The following is a 19317-nucleotide window of genomic DNA, read 5'->3' as shown; positions in this document are numbered from 1 at the left end:
TACACCCGCCTGGGCTGGGGAGGCCTCAGGCAGGCAAGGGGAGGTTTAAACCCAGCACTGGGCTATGAGATGTCACTCTTGCTGCTTTGTCCCATCTTCTGTGTTTTAGTTTTTTTATATCAGTGCAACTTGTTATAAATTTCTGTGTGCACTGCTATTTCTGTTGCCTTTTAGAGGTCCTACAGCCAATTCTTGCTTTAGAACAGTGTAAGAGGCTTGAAAGCAGTTATTGCTGAATCAAAAATATTTCTCTATATGGCATGGTTTATTTCAGTTTTATAAATACTGATGACTCATTCTTCCACCCTCAAAAAAACCAAACAACTCATTCACTAGATTCTCTAGGAATACTTTTATAAAAATAGAATTTACATTGATTATCTCCACAAGACCACATCATTGTTTATAAAACTCAGTTAACTTTAGTATTAAAAAATACTTTAGTAAGATCTGATATAATTAAAACATTTTAGTAATTGAATTCCAGGCTCATCCTTACAACATTTATTTTTACAAGTGTAAGCCAGGAGAAGGAAACTAGTGTTCATGTGGTTTCCATCCTTCAAAGAAAAAAGTCATTATTACAGCATAAAGAAAATACCCAATTAGGATAATGAATGTGCAGCCCACCGGCCCGATGTAAAACCAGGATGCAAGGAAGTAGATCATCAGCAAAGAAATGAGAGTCCTGTAGCTGGCCAGAAACCTCAGACTGATCCTTGGTCCCCAGTTCTGGCTCGTTCTGTCCCTCACCACGGGACTGAACCTGATTTTCTGTACAAGGTGGGGGTTGATGAGATGATAGCGACAAAGTCTGCCAACAAAATCTTCCCTGGAGCAAAGCACTTCCATCTGATCGGCAAACTGAGGTAAGAAACATTAAGACATTAGTGCTGTAATGCAACTACTGTCATAAAGTAAGTGTAACTATTTTATTAAACCTATTTTATTTATAGGATGAGGATTATAGGAAATAGGGGGCATCAAAATGCACTTTTAACAGCAGAACTGCTTTAGTGCAGACTTGGCCTTGTGTTTGTCAGAGCTATGGGAAGGAAAGAATTTGCTTCTCCTGTTCGAGAAACACTGATTCTGAATGATACTCCACTGTTCCTCAACCATGGAGAATACTTTAATAAATAACATTTTAAATGTTTTGTGTAGGAAAAGCAGAACTCCAGGTACAGAGGCAGGCCTGTATTAGGAAATACCCATCTAGACCACAGTAAAGGAGATGGAGCGAAAAGAAAGTGTTACATGTGTGCATGTGCAGTGAAGAACACAAATCTGCAAGGGAAACACAAAAGGAGGCGATGCCGTCCTTACCCTCTCGTTGAGCACCGAGGACAGGCGGAACAGGAGGCGGACAAGGGTGGCATTTTCGTAGCTGCGGATGGGCTGGAGCTCAGCGTCTCCCTGGTACTGCACCTCAAACCGCCGCAAGCCGTTTATGATCTAGAAAAGGGGAAATAAACACCTTATCTTGCAGTTCCCAGCTGAAACACCTTTAAACTGGCACGTCTCTTACCCTCAAGTAAGATGCTTTTTTTTTTTTTTTTGGTTGTAGAAGGGCAGCTTGTGTTTTCAAGAACAACCGAGGGGGTGATAGGGAATGTTTTTTCTCTCACCTGGTACCTGCCAAGGGGTGTGAGAATGAGGCCGTTCTCGCTTTGAATGCAGTCTGGAAGCTGGTTTTTTCCATTCTCGTCTTGAGCTGTCCCACACTTCATCATCATCTGGGTCAGTTGGGCTTCACTCAGCTACTCAAGAAAATAACACAGTTCTTAAGTAGGTGTTTCATCTACCCTCTATTCCACTTATTTCTCACTTCACAAACTCATTAGCACTGGAAGTCCTTGAAAGCCAGCTCAAATACCAAGAACTGCTTGATAGCACCTTGGTTAGACATTAAAAGGAGATAAAATTCTCCAGGTTAACCCAAGAAAGGGGTTCTGGTTTGTATGTCCCTTAGCTCTCAAGGAGTCCCAAACAGCTGTCTCCTAGGTCAGTTCTGTGTAAGGGAGTGTGGCTGCAGAGAAATTCAGTTGTTCTCTTAACAGTTCATCCATAGCTGCAGTTATTTGCTCAACTTTTACAGCTCTACGTTTAGAAGACGGTGGACTGTTTTTAAAATTGCCTTGCCTGTTTTTAAACAAGAGGACAGGTCCAAGGAAAGGGACAGGTTTGTTATAAACTATACAGTCCAAAAGAGCGGTCACTTGAAACAAAGTAGGCTTGATATTTAGAAATTCAGAGCAGCTAATAAAGGGTTTTGAGGTGGTCAGGTGAAGTCAAGAGTCTAGAAGACTTTAACAACAAAATTTACCAGCAGAGCCTCTGGATGGCTTTGTGACCCCCCAAAGAACGAGAAACACAGACATACATTTGAGGAACCCTGACTCTTGTTCACACTTTGCAAGTTCTTAGAAAGATGTTACGTACCTTAAAGATTTGGCACAAGTATTCCAGTGCCTTCTCTAAATATTCATCTGTTTTTTTGATGCTGTCTTGCCCAATTTCATCAAGGTCATTGCCTGTGTAGGAACCATTCATGTCAGATGGTGTAAATCTAAACCATGAAAAGAAGGACTGGGTAGCCATTGTCTCTGCAGAATGGTCTGATATGGATTTTGCTGTCTGCTGTGCCTGACAAATTAACTGAGCAAGTTTTAACACCTGAAACAAAAAAAACCCGAAATTGTGTGAGACTGAGCATCAATACATGGATAAAACTGTGCCTTGATAGCTGGCAGTGAGAGCAATCACAGCAAATTCACTCTCTTAGCTTATATGGACTTGTGCTGACTGTTGGTTGCACTTCCCATATGGAGAGGGCAGTTCTTGGATGCTGAAGCATTTTAAAACCTGAGTGCTGCTTAGGTTCTGATCAATACAGTGGATCAGAAGTTCACAGTAAGCATGTTTGAGAGGAACTACCCACCATCTACTATTCCAAGGCAGCAAGCTGTTGCACTGACTTCTTATTTAGCAAAGAGCAAGCAGATTTTTACAGCTGCGCTGGATTGAAAGCCCTCAGGTTCCAGAAGTCACTGTCAGCAAACTAAATTATACAGTAATGCAGAGTGTGAGGTTTTCCACTCTTAACTTCTCATAACATGGCTGCTCAGCACTGAGAAAACACCTCTTGAAGTAGAAAGGCAGGTGACAAGAAGCTTGTCGCTTACCAAATTCCTGACTTCTGTGCCAAACATCTGTTTATACTGGAAGTCCTGTCCTTCCAGGCTGTAAACATGACTCTTCACCTTAAATGAGGCATCTGTAACAGCTGGAGACCGTGATGACAAAAAACTCCCCCCAAGTGTGGGGCTCATAAAAAGTCGGTGTTGACGGTGGGGAATAACAAGTTCTGGCTCCAGGAATAACTGTTCTCCTGGAATTTGAGAAAAGCAGTGAAGATGGTTACATAATACTGTTCTTGCCTGGGGAAGGTTTAGCTGTCTTAAAGCTGCTTTTAGACAGACAGGGGTTCTAGGGGAAAAGAGGCCTTAATTACCCTTTTTTATTTCATTCTCTCTGCCCAGCAAAAAATGTCAGAATGCATTTAATGCAGACCATACAGGCAGCACTTTAAGCCTGTAACATTTTTCAGCAAAGGCAGTGGAGAATCATGACATTTCAGATACTGATACTTGTCAAATCTTGCCTCTCCCCAATTTACCCTATCCTCATTATCCTCAAGTGCATGCATGACTAGCTGATTAGCTCTTTTGCTAAGTATAGAGACCTTCAGAGATATAAGAAGTTTTAATCCTGAAGACAATCAGGATTGTCAAGTAAGTCAAGTAAGACAAGTGTAAGAAAAACTCCCTATTGTAATTGTGTTCTTTAAGGGAAAAATGTGGAATCAAACCTAAATGATGGTGGTTAGAAAAGGACTACAGACTTTCAAACCAATATGACAAACATTAGTGGAGACACACAGACTTTTGAATGGCAGAATCGCATTCAAAATGGGAGAGAAGTCTGTTCACCTCACTGCTTCTGAGGTAAGATGTAGCTACTGTGAAGAAAGACTGAGACAGGACTGAGACAGCATAAGATGTCAAAATATCCTTTTACCTTTCAGGATCATTTCAGCAAGGTTGGGCTGAGCAAAGACCTTAGCTACTCGGAACACCATGAGGGCGTTTTTGGGGCTGACCAAGTCTGTTCGAAGAGCTCTGTTCAGAAATCCTACAAACAGCTTGGTATACATGAGTAGGTTTTCTTGAATGAAGGCAGCCCTGTCAAAGTGAGTACAGGATTTGTGAGTACAGCTATTTAAATAACTGTTATGTCTTCTGCCAAATAAGCCATTTAGGGAATGTTTTACACTGTCTCTGGAAAGATGGTGAGTTTGCACTGAGACAAAAGAATACTCTCCAAACAAAAACTTGTGTTCTAAAAAAGTCATCTCTACTCTTGTACAGGAAGTTAATTCAGGCTGACGGATAGTTTTTGCAATACTGCTGTTTTACTCTGGATCTGCACAAACTGGAGGTTGGCTCAGATTCCTCCCAGCTGCTTTCCTTCTTACCATTTCTCCGACACGCTGCGAGGCAAAGGCTCCGCGCTTTGGGGCGGCTTTTCGGGAGCGTATCTCCAAGGCTGCAGGTAACTCAGCCACATCTCCAGGACCTAAGCAAAATCACACATAAAACCACAGGAGTATCAATAATTTTTTGGAAGGGAAGACAAGAAAGGGGGTTTTGTTTGTTTGTTTTAAAATTAGCGAATATTATCTTAATGACACCTGAAAGTTTTTAGCAATAAATCTTTCTCTAGTAATCTGAGAACCTTTGAAAAAGAACTGAAAAAAAGTGTTTGTTCTTAGGACCAACCTGGATCTTCTGTAATACTCAAATGAGATGGCACTCAAACAGCTGCTACTACAAAAAAAGAACTTTAGCTGTGGCTACACCTACTTTTTTTAGCCCAATCAACAGAGATGTAGAGACCAAGAGGTGCTAAATGGCAGTAACTAGTAACTAGTTCTGTTAGGTAGAGACTTAAAAAGGGAAGCAGGTACATACTGCTCTGAAAGAGGCATCCAGAGGCCAGTGGCCAAAGCAGTGTTGCAGAAAGATGTAAAGCTTCTCCTGGACAAACCGAGGAATTACAACCCTGCAAACAGATTCCAAGACAGTCACATGTACAAACCACCAGCAAATTTTAAAAACAAAACAACCCAACCCACAAAAACCCAACACACTGCCACAACTGCAAATACAGAAAGGACTGACCAAAACTTGTTCTTTCTTAACTGAAGCTACTTCTGGGCATTGAATTTCAACTCCAATTCATAAACACCAGATACTAAACTAACCTTGGCAAGAATCCTCTAATAGCATTTTCTTTTCCCTGACTTGTGTCAGGATATAGACTAGTGTGTAACAGCTGCTGCTGAGGCTGCCCCCCTCAGTGGGTGTGAGAAATATAATCCATTAGCTCTCATGTACTTTTAATAATGTACTTCTGTATCTGAAGATCAAAACAACTCAACCTCTTGGTGAGAGCTGAGCTTTTCAGGGAGAAGCCCTATGCATTTCAGAGACAGGCTGCTCATGTACCTACCTTTTAAACTCCTCCAGTGGACTGGCTGTGTGGGAGTGGGCTGAAGGGGAGAGGGGCTCTGGTTTCAGGCTGTTGCTGAAAGCATGCAGATGTTTCACAAGCAGTCTTACCACTAGCACGTGCTCTTCAGTGGGCTTAAATGACTCCTAGAGTCAAAGCAAAAGAGAGGAAACTAGTAAGTGTCATATGCTAAATGTCCAGGAAGTAATTCAGGAAAATTATATTCTCAGCTCAAAATACAAGAAATGTTCTCTTCCTTCTAGGTTCTTCACCATAGTTTGGTGCCACCTGATTTTGGGCAGGCTTGCTCCCCAGGACAAGCTGTATCAATCTTCTGCCATGAGCTCACTAAGAAACAGTAGCATAATTTGATTGTAAGAAAAGGTATCTACAATACTCTAATGCACTGAATTTTGGGCTAGAATTAAAGAACAGAATAACTTGTAGATTTCAACTTACCCCTTTCTGAAAAAAGAATATTCAGCTTTTCATTATGATTATAAGTTCATTGCTGCAGACAGCACAGCAGGTCCTTTGTTTATGCTCATGGCTGGCTTTACAGAGTTCTCCTTCCTCTGCCTTATAAGAGAGAATAATCCTAGACAGAGTAATGGTAAGAATAAGAACTGCTTGGAGTCCTGTGTGATCCTGTTGGTTCCAGCACCCTTAGGGCTGGGAGCAGCACAAGGAGTGAAGGTGAGCCAGTGATGTCATTAAGGAACGAATGAGTGTATGGCAGAGCAGGGAGGTGAATGAGGTTAAAAAGAGCTGGTTCTGCGTGCCCAGCACCAGAGCTGGTCTGCTGAGGAATCTGGGGACTAAGCACAAATGCCTTTGCTACTGTGAGCTGCTTTAAGAGTAGTGAACTAATTTCAATCCACCACTGAAGGCAGATTTTGAGATAGCCATTTGTATTCTAAGTTTCACAGAAGCTGAGAAGAAACAAAAGTTACAGCTGGAAGTATAATGGGAAGTCCTGGGAGAGTGTATTAGCCAAGAGCTGCAAGATGTTCCCAGGATGGCAGGAGCAGCCATGCCAAGGTAAGACACTGAATACAACTCTAAGGGACTAGCAGGCATTTTTATACAAAAAGCTTCCACTTCTTAAATCCACTCAACAGTGTTTCCAGTGCTGGGGATGGGGAGGGGTCTGTGTGTGTCTTTGTCATTTTTCTGCAATGTCTGAGGCAAAGCAGATGTGTTTTTACAGTCTCTTAAGACTTTTAGTACACTGTGAGGTTCGCTCCAGACGCTTCAGGGCTTGATGATAGATACAGTCATGTGGTACAGCCAGATCTGAGACTCTTCTTAGAGCAGGACAAATGGATACTCGTCCTAATGAAGGCTGGTCATGTGGTTTTGACAGCTCCTGCTTATGCCAGCATGTTTTCTACAGTCCTGAGGAGAGTTTATGTAAGAGGGTAGAGCTCTGAGAGGTTACACGGTCCTAGGAGTTTGGATCAGGATCTCCAGAAGCACTAGAGAGGCTGAGGACTCTGCTATAGGCCTTGAAAAGGTGTAATCTAAAAAAAAAATCCTACATTCCCCTTGAAGGCACCTTTTGAATTTACAAACCCACCACTATTTCAGTACATCCTTTTGGGTGATGTCAGCAGTTTTCCCCCTTAGCAATTCTCATAATTTCCTCTTAACCTGGATCAGCACTATTATGAACATCACTGGTTTAAAAACTGTTTTTCCCCACCAGTGTTTTTGTTGTCAAACCTTATCTTACAGGATGTATGCCATTCTTAATTCTTAAACCAGTAATTAGATAAACATAATACAGAGATTTTAAGTAGTATGTTCTGTGTTCCTTTCTAAGCAGTACTTTGAGATATCACAGCACTTAATGAAAAAAGAAAGAAAAAAGGATTAAAGAGCAGGGAAATGCCATGTAGTGCTAAAGCGCTGTATAGTATATAAGCTTAGCCCTCCCCATTCCCAAAATGAAGACCCAATGAGTAAAGGTTGAAGTAGGGAAAGAGGAATCAGCAATCTGTTCCAACAGGAATGTCTTTGCATGCACATTTCCTGAACAATCTGCAAATGTACCACTTGTGCTTTTGCAAAGGTGGACAGCCAGGTTCACACTGCCACTACAAATTTAGTATTATCCAACGACATTTCCTTGGCTAAAACCCCCTAGATGTTACCTACCTTAATTTGGGTGACAACCATGCAAATTCTGATCTTTTCTTCCATGCAGGGTTTGCCTAAATGACTAATGAGGGGCAGAAATCTGCCACTGGTGAAGAAACATCAGCACAGCTGGTAAAAGTCTTTCTACACTGCATTACAAGAATGCATCTTTAGAAACGGAGTTCCCAATTAGTCCTCATAATATGCTACATTTTGACTATTTTCTCTATGACCTTTGCTAATTTCTCTCGGTATCTGTTTTCACTGAAAAATTCTGCAAATCTCAATGCAGTGATCTCAATCGAGCTGTCAAGTTGTTGGCAGAAAATGCTGCTGTACAGCCAGCACCAATACACTTCGCAGATTATATGATGGAACGAGATTTTTAATAAGGAAACAAAATGAAAAGATGATAATACTTGGTATGCGTGGAGGGCCTGGTAGCTGGATTGGGCAGGACTACCGTGGTGTTTACTGGAGATACTGAGTCGGTAGTGGAGAACCTCCAGCTGAGACAACAGAAACAAAAAGGAAGGGGGGAGGGAAAAAAGGAGAGAAGAGAGCAAGAGAAAAAAAAAAGTGAGAATGAGCCCAAGGAGGAAGGGTGGGGGGAAAAAATGAACATCACAAATACAGTCAGGGACAACATATCACAATAACAACTGCAGCCACAGTGTCCTCTTCTTTGTGGTGTTCAGTAGGGTGATTCCACAGTATTTCATACCCTTGGTCAACTTGGAAATGCAACTGGGAACAGGTGTCAGAAAAGTGGCTGTTCTCTGCTACCCTTAGAGCGAGTACTGGTAGGGGACATGGAGCTTTTGCCAAACAAACTCCCCATTTCAGAAGTTAACTGCACTGCAGCAACACACTTGCAGTGTGCATTTGTTAAAAATGGAATAAAAGAGGGCAGTGTCCTGCAGGCTTTTTTAAAATATATTTCAAAAACTTCCTGTGCTGCTGGTTTGTATACAGGGAAGAAACTCAGTCTGAAGTTTCCAGTTCAGAGAAATCCTGTGTTCTCTCTACTTAAAGGCCATTTGGGAAGGCTGCAGGTCTTGTGAATTTCCTCAAAAGAGGGAATTACTTTCACTATTAAGGAAACATCCCATGTAAAAAAGGCAGAAGACACACCTAACACAGTGCTATGTGCTGATGCAAAAGGCACATTGCCATAACACTGAAGTCTCTGCAAGCCTCAGCCAGCTCCCTTCTGGAATACCAAGGTAACGTGTATTTTTTACAATGTGCTGAAGAGGATACTGTAGCCACAGTGACACACATGTATGAAATTAATGAAAAAACATAAAACAAAAAATGTACACTACACAGATCCCAATGACTACTGTCAGGCATCCAAACTAACTCTCCAGATCACACCTCTGCTGTCTTTAAACAGCCTCTACCCAACCCCCTCCAGTGTCAGTTTGGCATCTTTTGGTTTTACACTCATAGAGTGGTAGGATTGTTATTGCACAGCTCAGGCAGATTCTCTGCTTCATTACTGACTCCCCTGCCACAGGAATCTGCAAGACCCTGTAGTCCCAGGGCTGTTCCACATGCAGTGCTGGGGGCTGAGCACCTGGCATTGGAAGGTCAGGAAGCATCACGTGAAGTTTTGTCAAACTACTTTTTCTAAGGGTTCATTGTGATTACAGCAGAAGGGGACAGGAAAAGAGATGCTGCACACTTGGACTCTGGGTCATCAGAGAAGGAAAAAGCAAACAGACAAAAGAGCTGGGAAATAGTGGAATTAAAGGGGGAAACAGTGACACTCAGCATAGCAAATAGCTTCAACCTCAGGTTCACAGCAGACCCAGAAAGAATTCAAAGTCGTAACACAGTATATCTTATCAAAAGAAATTATTTACTATTAATTCCCATGCCACTGCCTTCTGCTTGTAAAGGGAAGTCTGTGATGCTGTTAACGAGGTTTAAGAAAAAATCTATGATTATACTTCACAGGAAAGTTACTTATCTGGGATCTGCCTTGGCTCATCAAAGCAAACAAATCTGGCTGCTGGACAAAGAGCGAGCAAGTTCTGCAGAACCTCATCCCACCTTCCAATACAGGTATGTAGCCATTTCAAATCATGATGGTCAAACAGGTCTAGATCCAGGGATGAAGAGTCACTAATTACCCCTCCTTTCACACACACAGAAGGTTAAATGGGGTCAAGGGAACCTGCATAATTATTAATAATTTTATGAATGAGGTTAAGGTGATCTTGGGTTTCAAGTAAAGGCCCTTAACACTTGTGTTATAATAAAACTTACATTTCTGGATATTCTACTTCCTCTCCTGAGGAACTGTGAGGCAGACTGTTCTCCTTCAGCCCACCTGAGACCAACCTACAAAGCTCAGTTTAAGTATCACAGGGTTATGAACAGTCCTGTCCCCAGCTGATCTAGAACCTTTCCTCAGTCCTGCAGGATCCTCAGATCCTTCATCCATGGGGACTTCCAGCCCCCACTCCATTGTTCTACCCCCTAAAGAGTGAACACTTCCTATTTTACACATTCATGATTACTTCCCATCAAAGATGAAACTAAAGTACCCTCAAGGAGTTATGGCCTCAGGCTGTGGCTCCACACATCTCGTGGAGGATCCTGAAGTGCTGATTTCAGAGACCTGTAAGCTCTACCTAGACCCCACTCCACCATAACGTGGAGTCACTGTCTGCAACTGCTGCTCCCTACTGCTAGAAGAGAGCATCTGAAACACAGAGGGTGAACAGAGGAGAGAAGTTTAAAGCAATCCTAATTTCTGGCCTAAGCACAACGCTTGATGCACAAAAGACTGGACAGACAGACAGACCAAAGGTACTTCAAGCAAAGCCTTTCCATCACAGGTGCACAGCCATGCTGCTGGGAGTCCCAAGTGGAGACTTTGCAACATTACTGAGTTTGCATTTTGACCTCAAGAATAAAAGACAAAACCCATCACACTTCAGCTCTCCAATGTTTTTCCCTAGCAAAATATAGATGTGTTCTATTTCATATCCTGTGGAGTGAAGGATTAGAATTTCTCAGTCAATCGACTCTCATATTGCTCTTTCACCCAGGAATAAATCCTGAGTAGCTTTTGTATTTCTCCCTCCTTCCATGAAAGTCCCACTGTGACCCAGAGGGAATTCAGAGGATCAATGTTTTCTCCTTCAAATTCCCTTTACACTTATAATGTTTTGATCTTGGCCTCCCCAACACTTACTTCTTACATGCAGTAGTTTGTTACTGAACAGGCCACCACAAACTGCTTATAACAGTGTATTATCTGAGCAAGAGCTTGTCAGATATTCTGAACTCTGGAGCTGTAGAACTGCTTCTGACACCATTATGGTGCAAAGCATATTTTGGAATAAGAAACAACAAAAAGTGGCTTCTTTGCTTAACTGTGAAGGACAGTTTAGTAAGATTTTTTTTTTTTTAAATTTGGATTTATGCTAAAAAATGGTTACAGATCTCAGAAATTACTAACTGGTATTTCAGTAACAGTTGCTATCAATTTTAGATATTTTTAGCAGCCATGTTGCCCCAGTGAGATTTAACACAAGGGTTTTATAGTGGTATCTTCTTCACCATTAATCCTTTTATTATTGGTGTTCAGATTGTTGTGACCATCCCACAAACTCATCTTGTACAAAAAAAAACCAACAACCAAACAAAAACCAACACAACTTCTGCAATGAAGACAAATCTGAATGACACACTTATTCACAACATCCTTCGTAAGTGGATTAGCAATTGTGACACACTCATGTAGGTATTCTGGTAAGTTATTTTCTTCCTTTGGACCAATATACAAAAAAAAAAAATCTCCACAAAACAGGAGATTCACCCCAAGATAAGAGTTGAACCACCAGGAGATGTTCATGAATAAAGTACAAACCATTACCTTGACGTGAGGGGACTGCATTTTCTGATACATTTCCAGTGAATAATGATGAAGCCACATTTCAACAAAGATCTGCAAAACAAGTATTTTCTCAGCTAGGGAAAAAGAAATAATCCAGGACTGCCAGTCACAAGATAGGCATAAGGAAGACCATAGTATGTAATTTGAAAACTAAGCTGGTAAATAGAGGCACCTATTCAGAGATGTTTCAGGTTATCATGTCAATGACTGGGATGGCAAACTCTTGCACCCGCCAGGCATCAGTTAGTCACTTCAGCAACATGGTAGGAACTTGTTTCAGAGCAACTGTTAAGTCCAAATTTTCCTTTCCCTTCCCTTGATGGTGACCAGAACCAACTTCTCTGTGCTCAACCTTTGCACAGAAATGACATAACATCAAACAAAGAAAGATCAGGTGTAGAAACTTTATGAGCAAAAAACACTCAAATGCTTGAGATCAGTAATTAGAAACTCATTAAAAAAAAAAAAAAAAAAGGATAGTAAGTGCTTTTCCAAGCTACAACTTAACTGTTTCACAGTGGTTTTTTGTTTCCCTAACAGAAAGCAACAGCTGTGCTGCTCAATTCCAGAAACAAGCTAAAGCAAAACAGCATGGACTGTCTCTGGTTTAAAAAGAAGAGCTCCCTCAGTCAGCAGCAAGAAATCCAGCTTACCTGAAGCAGCGTTTCTGATCTCCAGATCTCCTGGGAAGCCGGGTCAGCGTTCACAGAGGGCTGGTGAGCAATGTGGCGTTTCAGCAGGCTGGTGTGGTGCATGCCATAGGAAGAGAAGGGCACTGCTGGAGACCTGCCAGGGAAAATGAAGGGAAATACTCAAGTCAGAAAGCTCAGTGCAGGGGAATGTAGCACTGCTTCTTATTACCAATCTGTAAACTGGAAAACAGTGTTTTAAACTGCCTAGTTGATTACACATTTCAAAATCCTCTAGCTTACTATAATTACTAATCACTTCAACTATTAACTGAAACACTAGGTCACTATTCCTATTGCATTTTGCAATTATATAATAAGTACATGCACATCCAAGTGTGGAGGTGCTTTCTACTTAGTAGAGATCTTGCTCAATAAGCCATATTTTGTATGCACTGCTCCCACAGTTGGCCTCTGGCCCTGCAGTCTTACCTGGGCGTCGGGGACGGGATGGCTCCCCCGGGATTTGAAGAAGGTGGAGGAAGGACACTTCCTTCTGTGGGCAGGAAACACTTGAGGTACGTGTCCACCAGGATGAAGTAAGCACTGTTGGAAGGGCTGACGTGGTGGGTGACAGGTGAGTTCTGTAACAGACACACAGGACGTGCAGGGGGTTACACCTGTGGCCTGGCCAGGGCTGAGGAGCGATGCTGCACAGCCAGGAACCTTCAGCAGGGACAAGCACAAGCCCTGAGGTTGTGAAGGGTGAATTGACAGGAAAGACACTTTGGAGTAAAGTGAGGAGCTGTAAGAGAGCTGTTGCTGTGGCAGTGAGTGTAACCAAGCAGGAGAAGAGAGCAGAGTTACACAGCACAGGTAACAACAGGCAGAGGAACCAAATAACCACACACACAGCACCAAGCCATGGTATGACTGTACAGAAGGGGTAGGAAAACCCACTTGGAATCCACTGCCTGCTCCTTTTTGGTTGGAGAAGCTGCTTACTGGTTATTTCTTTATAGGTGGGAATTTTGTTTATTATCTAGTCTTGGATCATCAACTGAACCAAAGCAGTAACGAATTCCAAAAGAGCAGATAAGACTGCTGTTAATTTAGCTACAAGCACCTCAGGAAGCTCTTGCAGCATTGTGAAGAAAGGCTAATACTCTTTTAAGGGAAAAATTGTGACAGGTACTTACCTTCTGTGTAATCAAACTAATTGCAAAGTAAAACATGTAATATTCAAATGGATCTGGAAGAACAGAGTCAAGGATCAAATAATAAAAAACAGGCACAGCTGTTAGATATTGGGGGATGCTAAACAGTCTTTAAGCTTTTATTTTGTCAATACTAAAATACCTTGCTAGAGCTTAACAGCAAATTCAGCTTTGCTTTCTTGCTTTCCAGCTGACTCAGACTTGGGCAGTTGAGGTGTTCTCTGTGTGACAAGGTGTGTTTGCATTACTCTCAGCACATTTGACTATCTCAACCTGAAATCAGCACAGCTACAGCTACAGTGCTTCTGACAAGCCCACTGCTTGCAAAGTGAACATGCCCTTTTCCTACCATATTGCATAAACTGTGAGTAGTTACAAAAACAAAAATTGTGAAATACAGGCTCTACTGAAAACACTGGGAATTTTGTTGTTGACTTGACTGTGGCCAGAAATTTCCCCAACAAGGGTTTATAAGAGGACACATTTATTTTTCATTGTTATCTAAATATTTCTAATCAGCCCAAACTCTTTAGCACAACCATGATTTACTACATACACAGACAATAAATATACAACAGAAACACTCATGATCTCCCAATTTTAGATATTTAAACAGAAGTAAATGTCCAACGGTTAAAAGGATACTAAGAGCCAAATTCAAACCTAAACCACCAGATGAAGGAAACTGGACTTTGTTGTGGTATAAAGAACATTCTGGCAGAACTTGCTCTTGTATTGAAGCCTTCACAGGGCCCTGAAAGACAGAGTAATGAAATATTAATCTGGCTACTCAGCATATTGCAGAGTGTGTTTTCAGATAGTGAGGTTCTACATTCCAGCATTCTAGGATGATCTCAGATTCAGCTCAGTGGGATTTTATTGCATTGCACTAGTTCCTTCTGCAAATGCAAAGTCTTTAGAAAACTCTCAACTTTCTCACTGAAAAGAACATTCAGTATTTTTTTAATTTAAATTCGGTGTGTTTTTTTAAAAACTTCACCATGACTCCTCCAGTTGGAGTGGGAGCAGCAGAGGACTGGTGTTTTGTTCAGGTAACTGAGCTGTGGACCAGCAAATACCATCTACCTAAATGTTGTTTCCTTCTGTGACAGACTGTAGAACTACCTGAATCAACTTCTAGATAGCACGTAGCTTGTAGCCACAGAAGAAACAGAGTGAAACAACTCTGCAGATGAACATCTTTGAAATGTGATAATTCACATTCAGGACGGCAGTGACACTTCAAACCCCTGGGTAAAAGTGTAGCCATGGAAATCACTGCTCTGTGATGGGCTTGGAAAACTATTTTCAGTCCTGCAACTACCAGTAACCACACGACTTTCTCTGGGGACAGGGTAAGAATCACAATGCAGCTTTTTTGGCTGAACAGCACAAACATCCAGCTGCTGACAACCACAATCTCCAACAGAGTTTATGGCTGGGAACTCTCCTCTTCCAGAGGAGGAAAGGAAACAGGTCTACTCTAACTCTGGAGCACTGAGGCGACACCGTGGCCTGTACTGAACCATGGGCATGCAAAGTTCCAACAGCTGCTGCAACAACTACAGACTGTTCAGTTACTCACTGGAAGATAAGAGACTGGGAAATCATATCTGTACTCTTCTGCTTGGAGTTTGTAAACCAGCTTCATCATCGGGCCACTGCAAACAAGCATCAGAGAGAAAATCTGTGGTGAGTACCCTCTCCTGTCTCACTTCTGTGAATTATGGACAGTGGAAAAAGGTCAGAGACTGGCTATTTGTTCACTGATTCATGTTTTCATCTGTGCTGAAATGAATGAGTTTACCTGGGATCCAGGAAATCCAAAGCCACAGAATATTCATTAGGATTTGTTCTTCCTTGCAAACAGCGAAGATTCCAGCCCACAATGATGCCATCCAGGCTACCAAAAATGCTCTCCACCAGCCACGGGAAGATGCCATGCAGTTCCTTTAGGGAAAACAGACACAAAGAGTTAATGTGAACAATCCCTCACAGAGACAATCTCTGCTGCACATACCAGAATGCACAAAGATACTGTCTGCCAGCTATTTGTGACTGTTTCCAGACTGCCACTGGGCAGAGCTTCCATTCAAAACACTGCATTGTAATATCACAATTATGGGAAATCTGTCCTGATTTTGCAGTGATGCTCATCAGCACCACATGCAGTTATTTGTTACATTCTAAAAACTATGTTTTCCTCGTAAACTGAGGCTGAAAGGTATTAATGCAGTCCACTGAAACAATCTTTTAATGGCTAGAAAAGTTTATTAACTTTTGGAAACACTGCATTCCCACTGTTCTCAAAACTCAGAATCACAGAATCAGTGAGGCTGGAAAAGACCTCTGAGATCATGAAGTCCAAGCTGTGACCCAGCACCACCGTGTCAACTAGACCAGGGCACTCAGAGCCACATCCAGTCTTTCCCTGAACACCTTCAGGGATGGTGACTCCCCCACCGCCCTGGGAAGCCCGTTCCTGGAACAGATTCCAGTTCATCTTGGTAAGAGAAACGGGAACAAAGAAAACAGCAATATGACAAAAACAACCCCCCCGGAACCCCGCCGGGCAGGGAGGTCCCGAGAAGGCAGAGGCCGCTCACCTTGGCGGGGAGCTCCTCGATGACGGTCTCCAGGTCGTGGCACCGCTGCGCGAACGGTTTGTTGACACAGTCCGCCTTCAGCGTGGCCTGTCACAAATCACGAGGGAAACCCGATCAGAGCGGACGGCGCTCACCGCGGCCATGGGGTAACACAAACCCAACGCCCCGCCCGCGCCGCTCCTCCGGTACCGTCCCAGCGACACCCGCACCCCTCCGCCCGGCCCGGGCACCGCCCGCCCGCCCCGGCACACGCACCAACAGGAAGCTGGGCTGCTGCAGGTGCGGCCCGGCCATTTTTCCTCCTCCTCCAGTCCCAGGAGGGATCAGGATCGGGACCGGGATGGGGATCGGGATGAGGAGCGGGACAGATCCCTCCTCTCCCCGCGCCGCCTCCCGCGCTCGGCGCCCGCGTGTCCCTTTCGCGTCACGGCGCAGGCGGGTGACGTCACCAGCGGTTGCCATGGTGACGGCTCGGCGTGCTGTCCCCAACATGGCCGCGCCGGGCTCAGCCCCCTCGTGGAGTCACGGGATGTGCTCAGTGGGGAGGAATCCACAAGGATCACCGAGTTCAAGCCCTTGGCCCTGCGCCGGACACCACAGGAATCCCACCATGTCCCTGAGAGCGTTGTCCGAATTCCTCTTGAACTCTATCAGGCTCGGTGCTGTGACAGCTGCCCTGGAGAGCCTGTTCGGTGCCCAACCACGCTCTGGGTGAAAAACCTGTGCCTCATACCCAGCCTAAACCTCCCCCGACTCAGCTTCATACTCTAGTCCTGTCAGTAGTCACCAGGGTGAAGAGATCTGTACCTGCCCCTCCACTGCCCCTCGGGAGGATGTTGAAGACCTCAGTGGTGAAGACTTCCAGTTTAACAGGATTATTTACCAGGGTAAAATGATTCTATATTTACATAAACATTTACAGAATCAAAGTTAAACATAGTACATTATTTCTTGGTATTGACATGTGCTTCCTCTCCGATCTTCTCTTCCCAAACTGGATCTCAAAACTGCATTTTGATTTTAGTGAGTAAGGGAATGCATCAGCCCCAGGGGCAGTGGAGCAGTCCAGTTCTGACTGCTGAAAAGACAAATTAGTTTTCACACAGCCCCATTTGGAATTCTGGCACACAACTGATTGGCTTATCAATTTCCTTTTTTATATTATGTATGAAGTGGTGTTTTTTGTCGTTGTTTGTTTGTTTGTTTTATTTGTTTGTTTATAAATGTGCAGTATTTTGAATGTAGCAAACTGGTATTGACACGTACGACAGTGTGACTGATCAGAAATGTTTTGAGCTGAGTTAGCTGTGACGTGACGTGTGTGTGTCCCATGTTAGCTGTGATACACACGCGTGTGTGTCCTGGGTGGGATTCTGGCTGTGAGTGAACACCGTTCCTTGAGGGGTCGGTCCCTCCTCCAGATGGGGATAACGAGCTGCTTTAGCTCAGAAAAAGCTACTGGGACTTCATGGCAAAGTTTCTGCAGTGTGTTCATGCAGCTATAAAAGTTAAAGGTACGAGTGCCAGATGGTAAGGAAACAGTAAACCTGATGTATTTTCAGTAGGTGATGGAAGTGAAGAAAAAAAAGAAGAAAGAGATGATTGGGTGGAAACAGAACTTTGGAGGTGCTCAGTGTGCTGGCTCAGTGATACCTGTGCAAGCAAATAACTGCACGGGAGAAATGCATCAAATTATTTTAAGAACTAATGGAACTGCTGAGGAGAAGTGTGGAATGGCAGTCTATTTATATTTATATTTATATTTATATTTATATTTATATTTATATTTATATTTATATTTATATTTATATTTATATTTATATTTATATTTATATTTATATTTATATTTATATTTATATTTATAGGTGTGCCCTGAAGCCTACTGAAATCAATGGTCCATTTATCCCTCTTACATACAGCATTGTCAAAAGTGTATGTCAGTGTTGTATATGTATTTTTCCATTTTGCAGATGGAGAGACAGAGGCCCAGAAAAGTTAGGTCACCTTCTGATATGCCACTTACTTAGGTTTCCTTTTTCCCTTTATCCCAAATTATAGCTGTCTTCAAGCCACGGCAGGAGTGGAGTATTCCTGATAGAGTTGGAGACTGAGCTGCTTTCTGACAGTATAAATCTCATTCAGTAATCTAGTTTGGTGCTTGTTTTATGTTTTGTCATTCACTGTGCCAGAGGTTCTGTCAAACAAAGAAACAACTGACCAGCCATGCTAACCCCTCTCCTAGGTAGCTTCACAGCATTTTGTCACCTTGATGTAATCACTACAGCATTACAGTTTCAGTCAAACTCTACAGAGATAATTAAGTTCCTGCCATTGTCCTAAAGGTGAACGACTCAATTTGTGCATAGTAGAGTGAGTTAATACCACACTCAGTACCAGAAAATCCACCGGGGAAAAAAGACTCTAAATCCTTCAGTGGCAGCTTGCACTGGTACTGATGTTCAGGTTAAACACCTGGGACAAGTAAGAAACCAGACTGTGTGGTTCTGGTGCTCACAGTGCTGTCCCTGGAGCTCAAACAGCCTTCTTTTCTGAAAGCAATACCGAAAAACTTCCAATTAAATCATGTGGGGCCTCAGACTTCAATGGGAAGTTTGGGCACAGGAGGAGTATCACATCAAGGCTTTAGTAAGTGGTTTTTCCCCTCTAAAATGAAGTGGTATTTGTAGAGAAAGATGCCATCTTTTATAGAGCTGATGGATATGGAAGGAGAAACAACCAGGCTTTTAGACACTCCAGCTTCTCATGAAGTCTGACTCAGATGCAGCAAACCACAAGTCCAAGCTTGTGGACACGTGACTGGAACTTTAACCTGATAATGTTAATCAATGAGAGGAAAAGACAATTTAGAAATAATTTAATTTAGACAAATACCACAGGGTTTTGATAACAGACCTTGTTGCTTGTGCAGGATTAATTTAATCTCTTCCTGTAGGGACAGGTTAGAGTGTCATACCAGTGAAGATCTGTCAAATGTTTTCTTTTGGCTGGAGAATTGTTTGGGTGTTGATATGTCAGGGATGGGTGAAATAATTAGAAAACATATAGACTTTCAGTTGTCTGGGAATGAACCCAGACTATCAGTTAATGAGAAACCAGCTAGAACAGAGCCTGGGTTCATATAGGTGAGGAGAAAAGGGGATTTTTCAGAACTGTCATAATGTTTCTGGTCCAGTTGAAGCAACTTCTCTCTCCAAAGCTGTTTGGTTCGTGCA

At 42.7% G+C, this 19317-nt stretch overlaps 1 protein-coding gene and 1 long non-coding RNA gene across 4 annotated transcripts; one reads left to right on the top strand and one right to left on the bottom strand.

Annotated features, from left to right (window-relative positions):
* Positions 1-333: 333 nt before the first annotated feature.
* On the bottom strand, positions 334-16458 carry SMPD4 (sphingomyelin phosphodiesterase 4). Of its 2 annotated transcripts, XM_027892063.1 has the most exons (19): positions 16340-16458; positions 16085-16171; positions 15286-15428; positions 15064-15139; positions 14124-14232; positions 13461-13513; positions 12754-12905; positions 12286-12418; positions 11612-11683; positions 8136-8225; positions 5575-5720; positions 5034-5124; positions 4538-4638; positions 4081-4244; positions 3186-3391; positions 2443-2676; positions 1629-1760; positions 1327-1455; positions 334-864 (listed from the first exon to the last, which is right to left on the bottom strand). In XM_027892063.1, the coding sequence occupies exons 1-19, from the start codon at positions 16376-16378 to the stop codon at positions 538-540; spliced, it is 2484 nt and encodes an 827-aa protein (XP_027747864.1). In that variant the 5' UTR covers positions 16379-16458; the 3' UTR covers positions 334-537. The 2 variants fall into 2 exon arrangements, with proteins under 2 accessions (XP_027747864.1, XP_027747865.1); XM_027892064.1 differs by lacking the exon at positions 8136-8225.
* Positions 5728-12317, top strand: LOC114061522. Of its 2 annotated transcripts, XR_003572144.1 has the most exons (4): positions 5728-5958; positions 6504-6615; positions 9682-9789; positions 12173-12317. It is a non-coding gene; the product is annotated as an uncharacterized LOC114061522 (long non-coding RNA). The 2 variants fall into 2 exon arrangements; XR_003572143.1 differs by lacking the exon at positions 12173-12317 and having other exon boundaries at positions 9682-9828.
* Positions 16459-19317: the final 2859 nt, after the last annotated feature.

Source organism: Empidonax traillii, unplaced genomic scaffold (assembly GCF_003031625.1).
Source record: "Empidonax traillii isolate 1590-97213 ecotype Southwest subspecies unplaced genomic scaffold, ASM303162v1 scaffold338:size1951571, whole genome shotgun sequence".
NCBI classification, from domain to species: Eukaryota; Metazoa; Chordata; class Aves; order Passeriformes; family Tyrannidae; genus Empidonax; species Empidonax traillii.
Note: the sequence above shows the minus strand (reverse complement) of the source record. Positions and strands in the feature narration are given on the sequence as shown.

Excerpts from the sequence above, each read along its gene's own strand:
- SMPD4 (XM_027892063.1), bottom strand. The coding sequence starts at position 16,378 with ATGGCCGGGCCGCACCTGCAGCAGCCCAGCTTCCTGTTG. Across the intron at positions 14,233-15,063 it reads TCCCAGTCTCTTATCTTCCA|GGCCCTGTGAAGGCTTCAAT; the intron begins GTGAGTAACTGA and ends TCTGTCTTTCAG. Across the intron at positions 1,761-2,442 it reads ACTTGTGCCAAATCTTTAAG|CTGAGTGAAGCCCAACTGAC; the intron begins GTACGTAACATC and ends TTTCTTGAGTAG.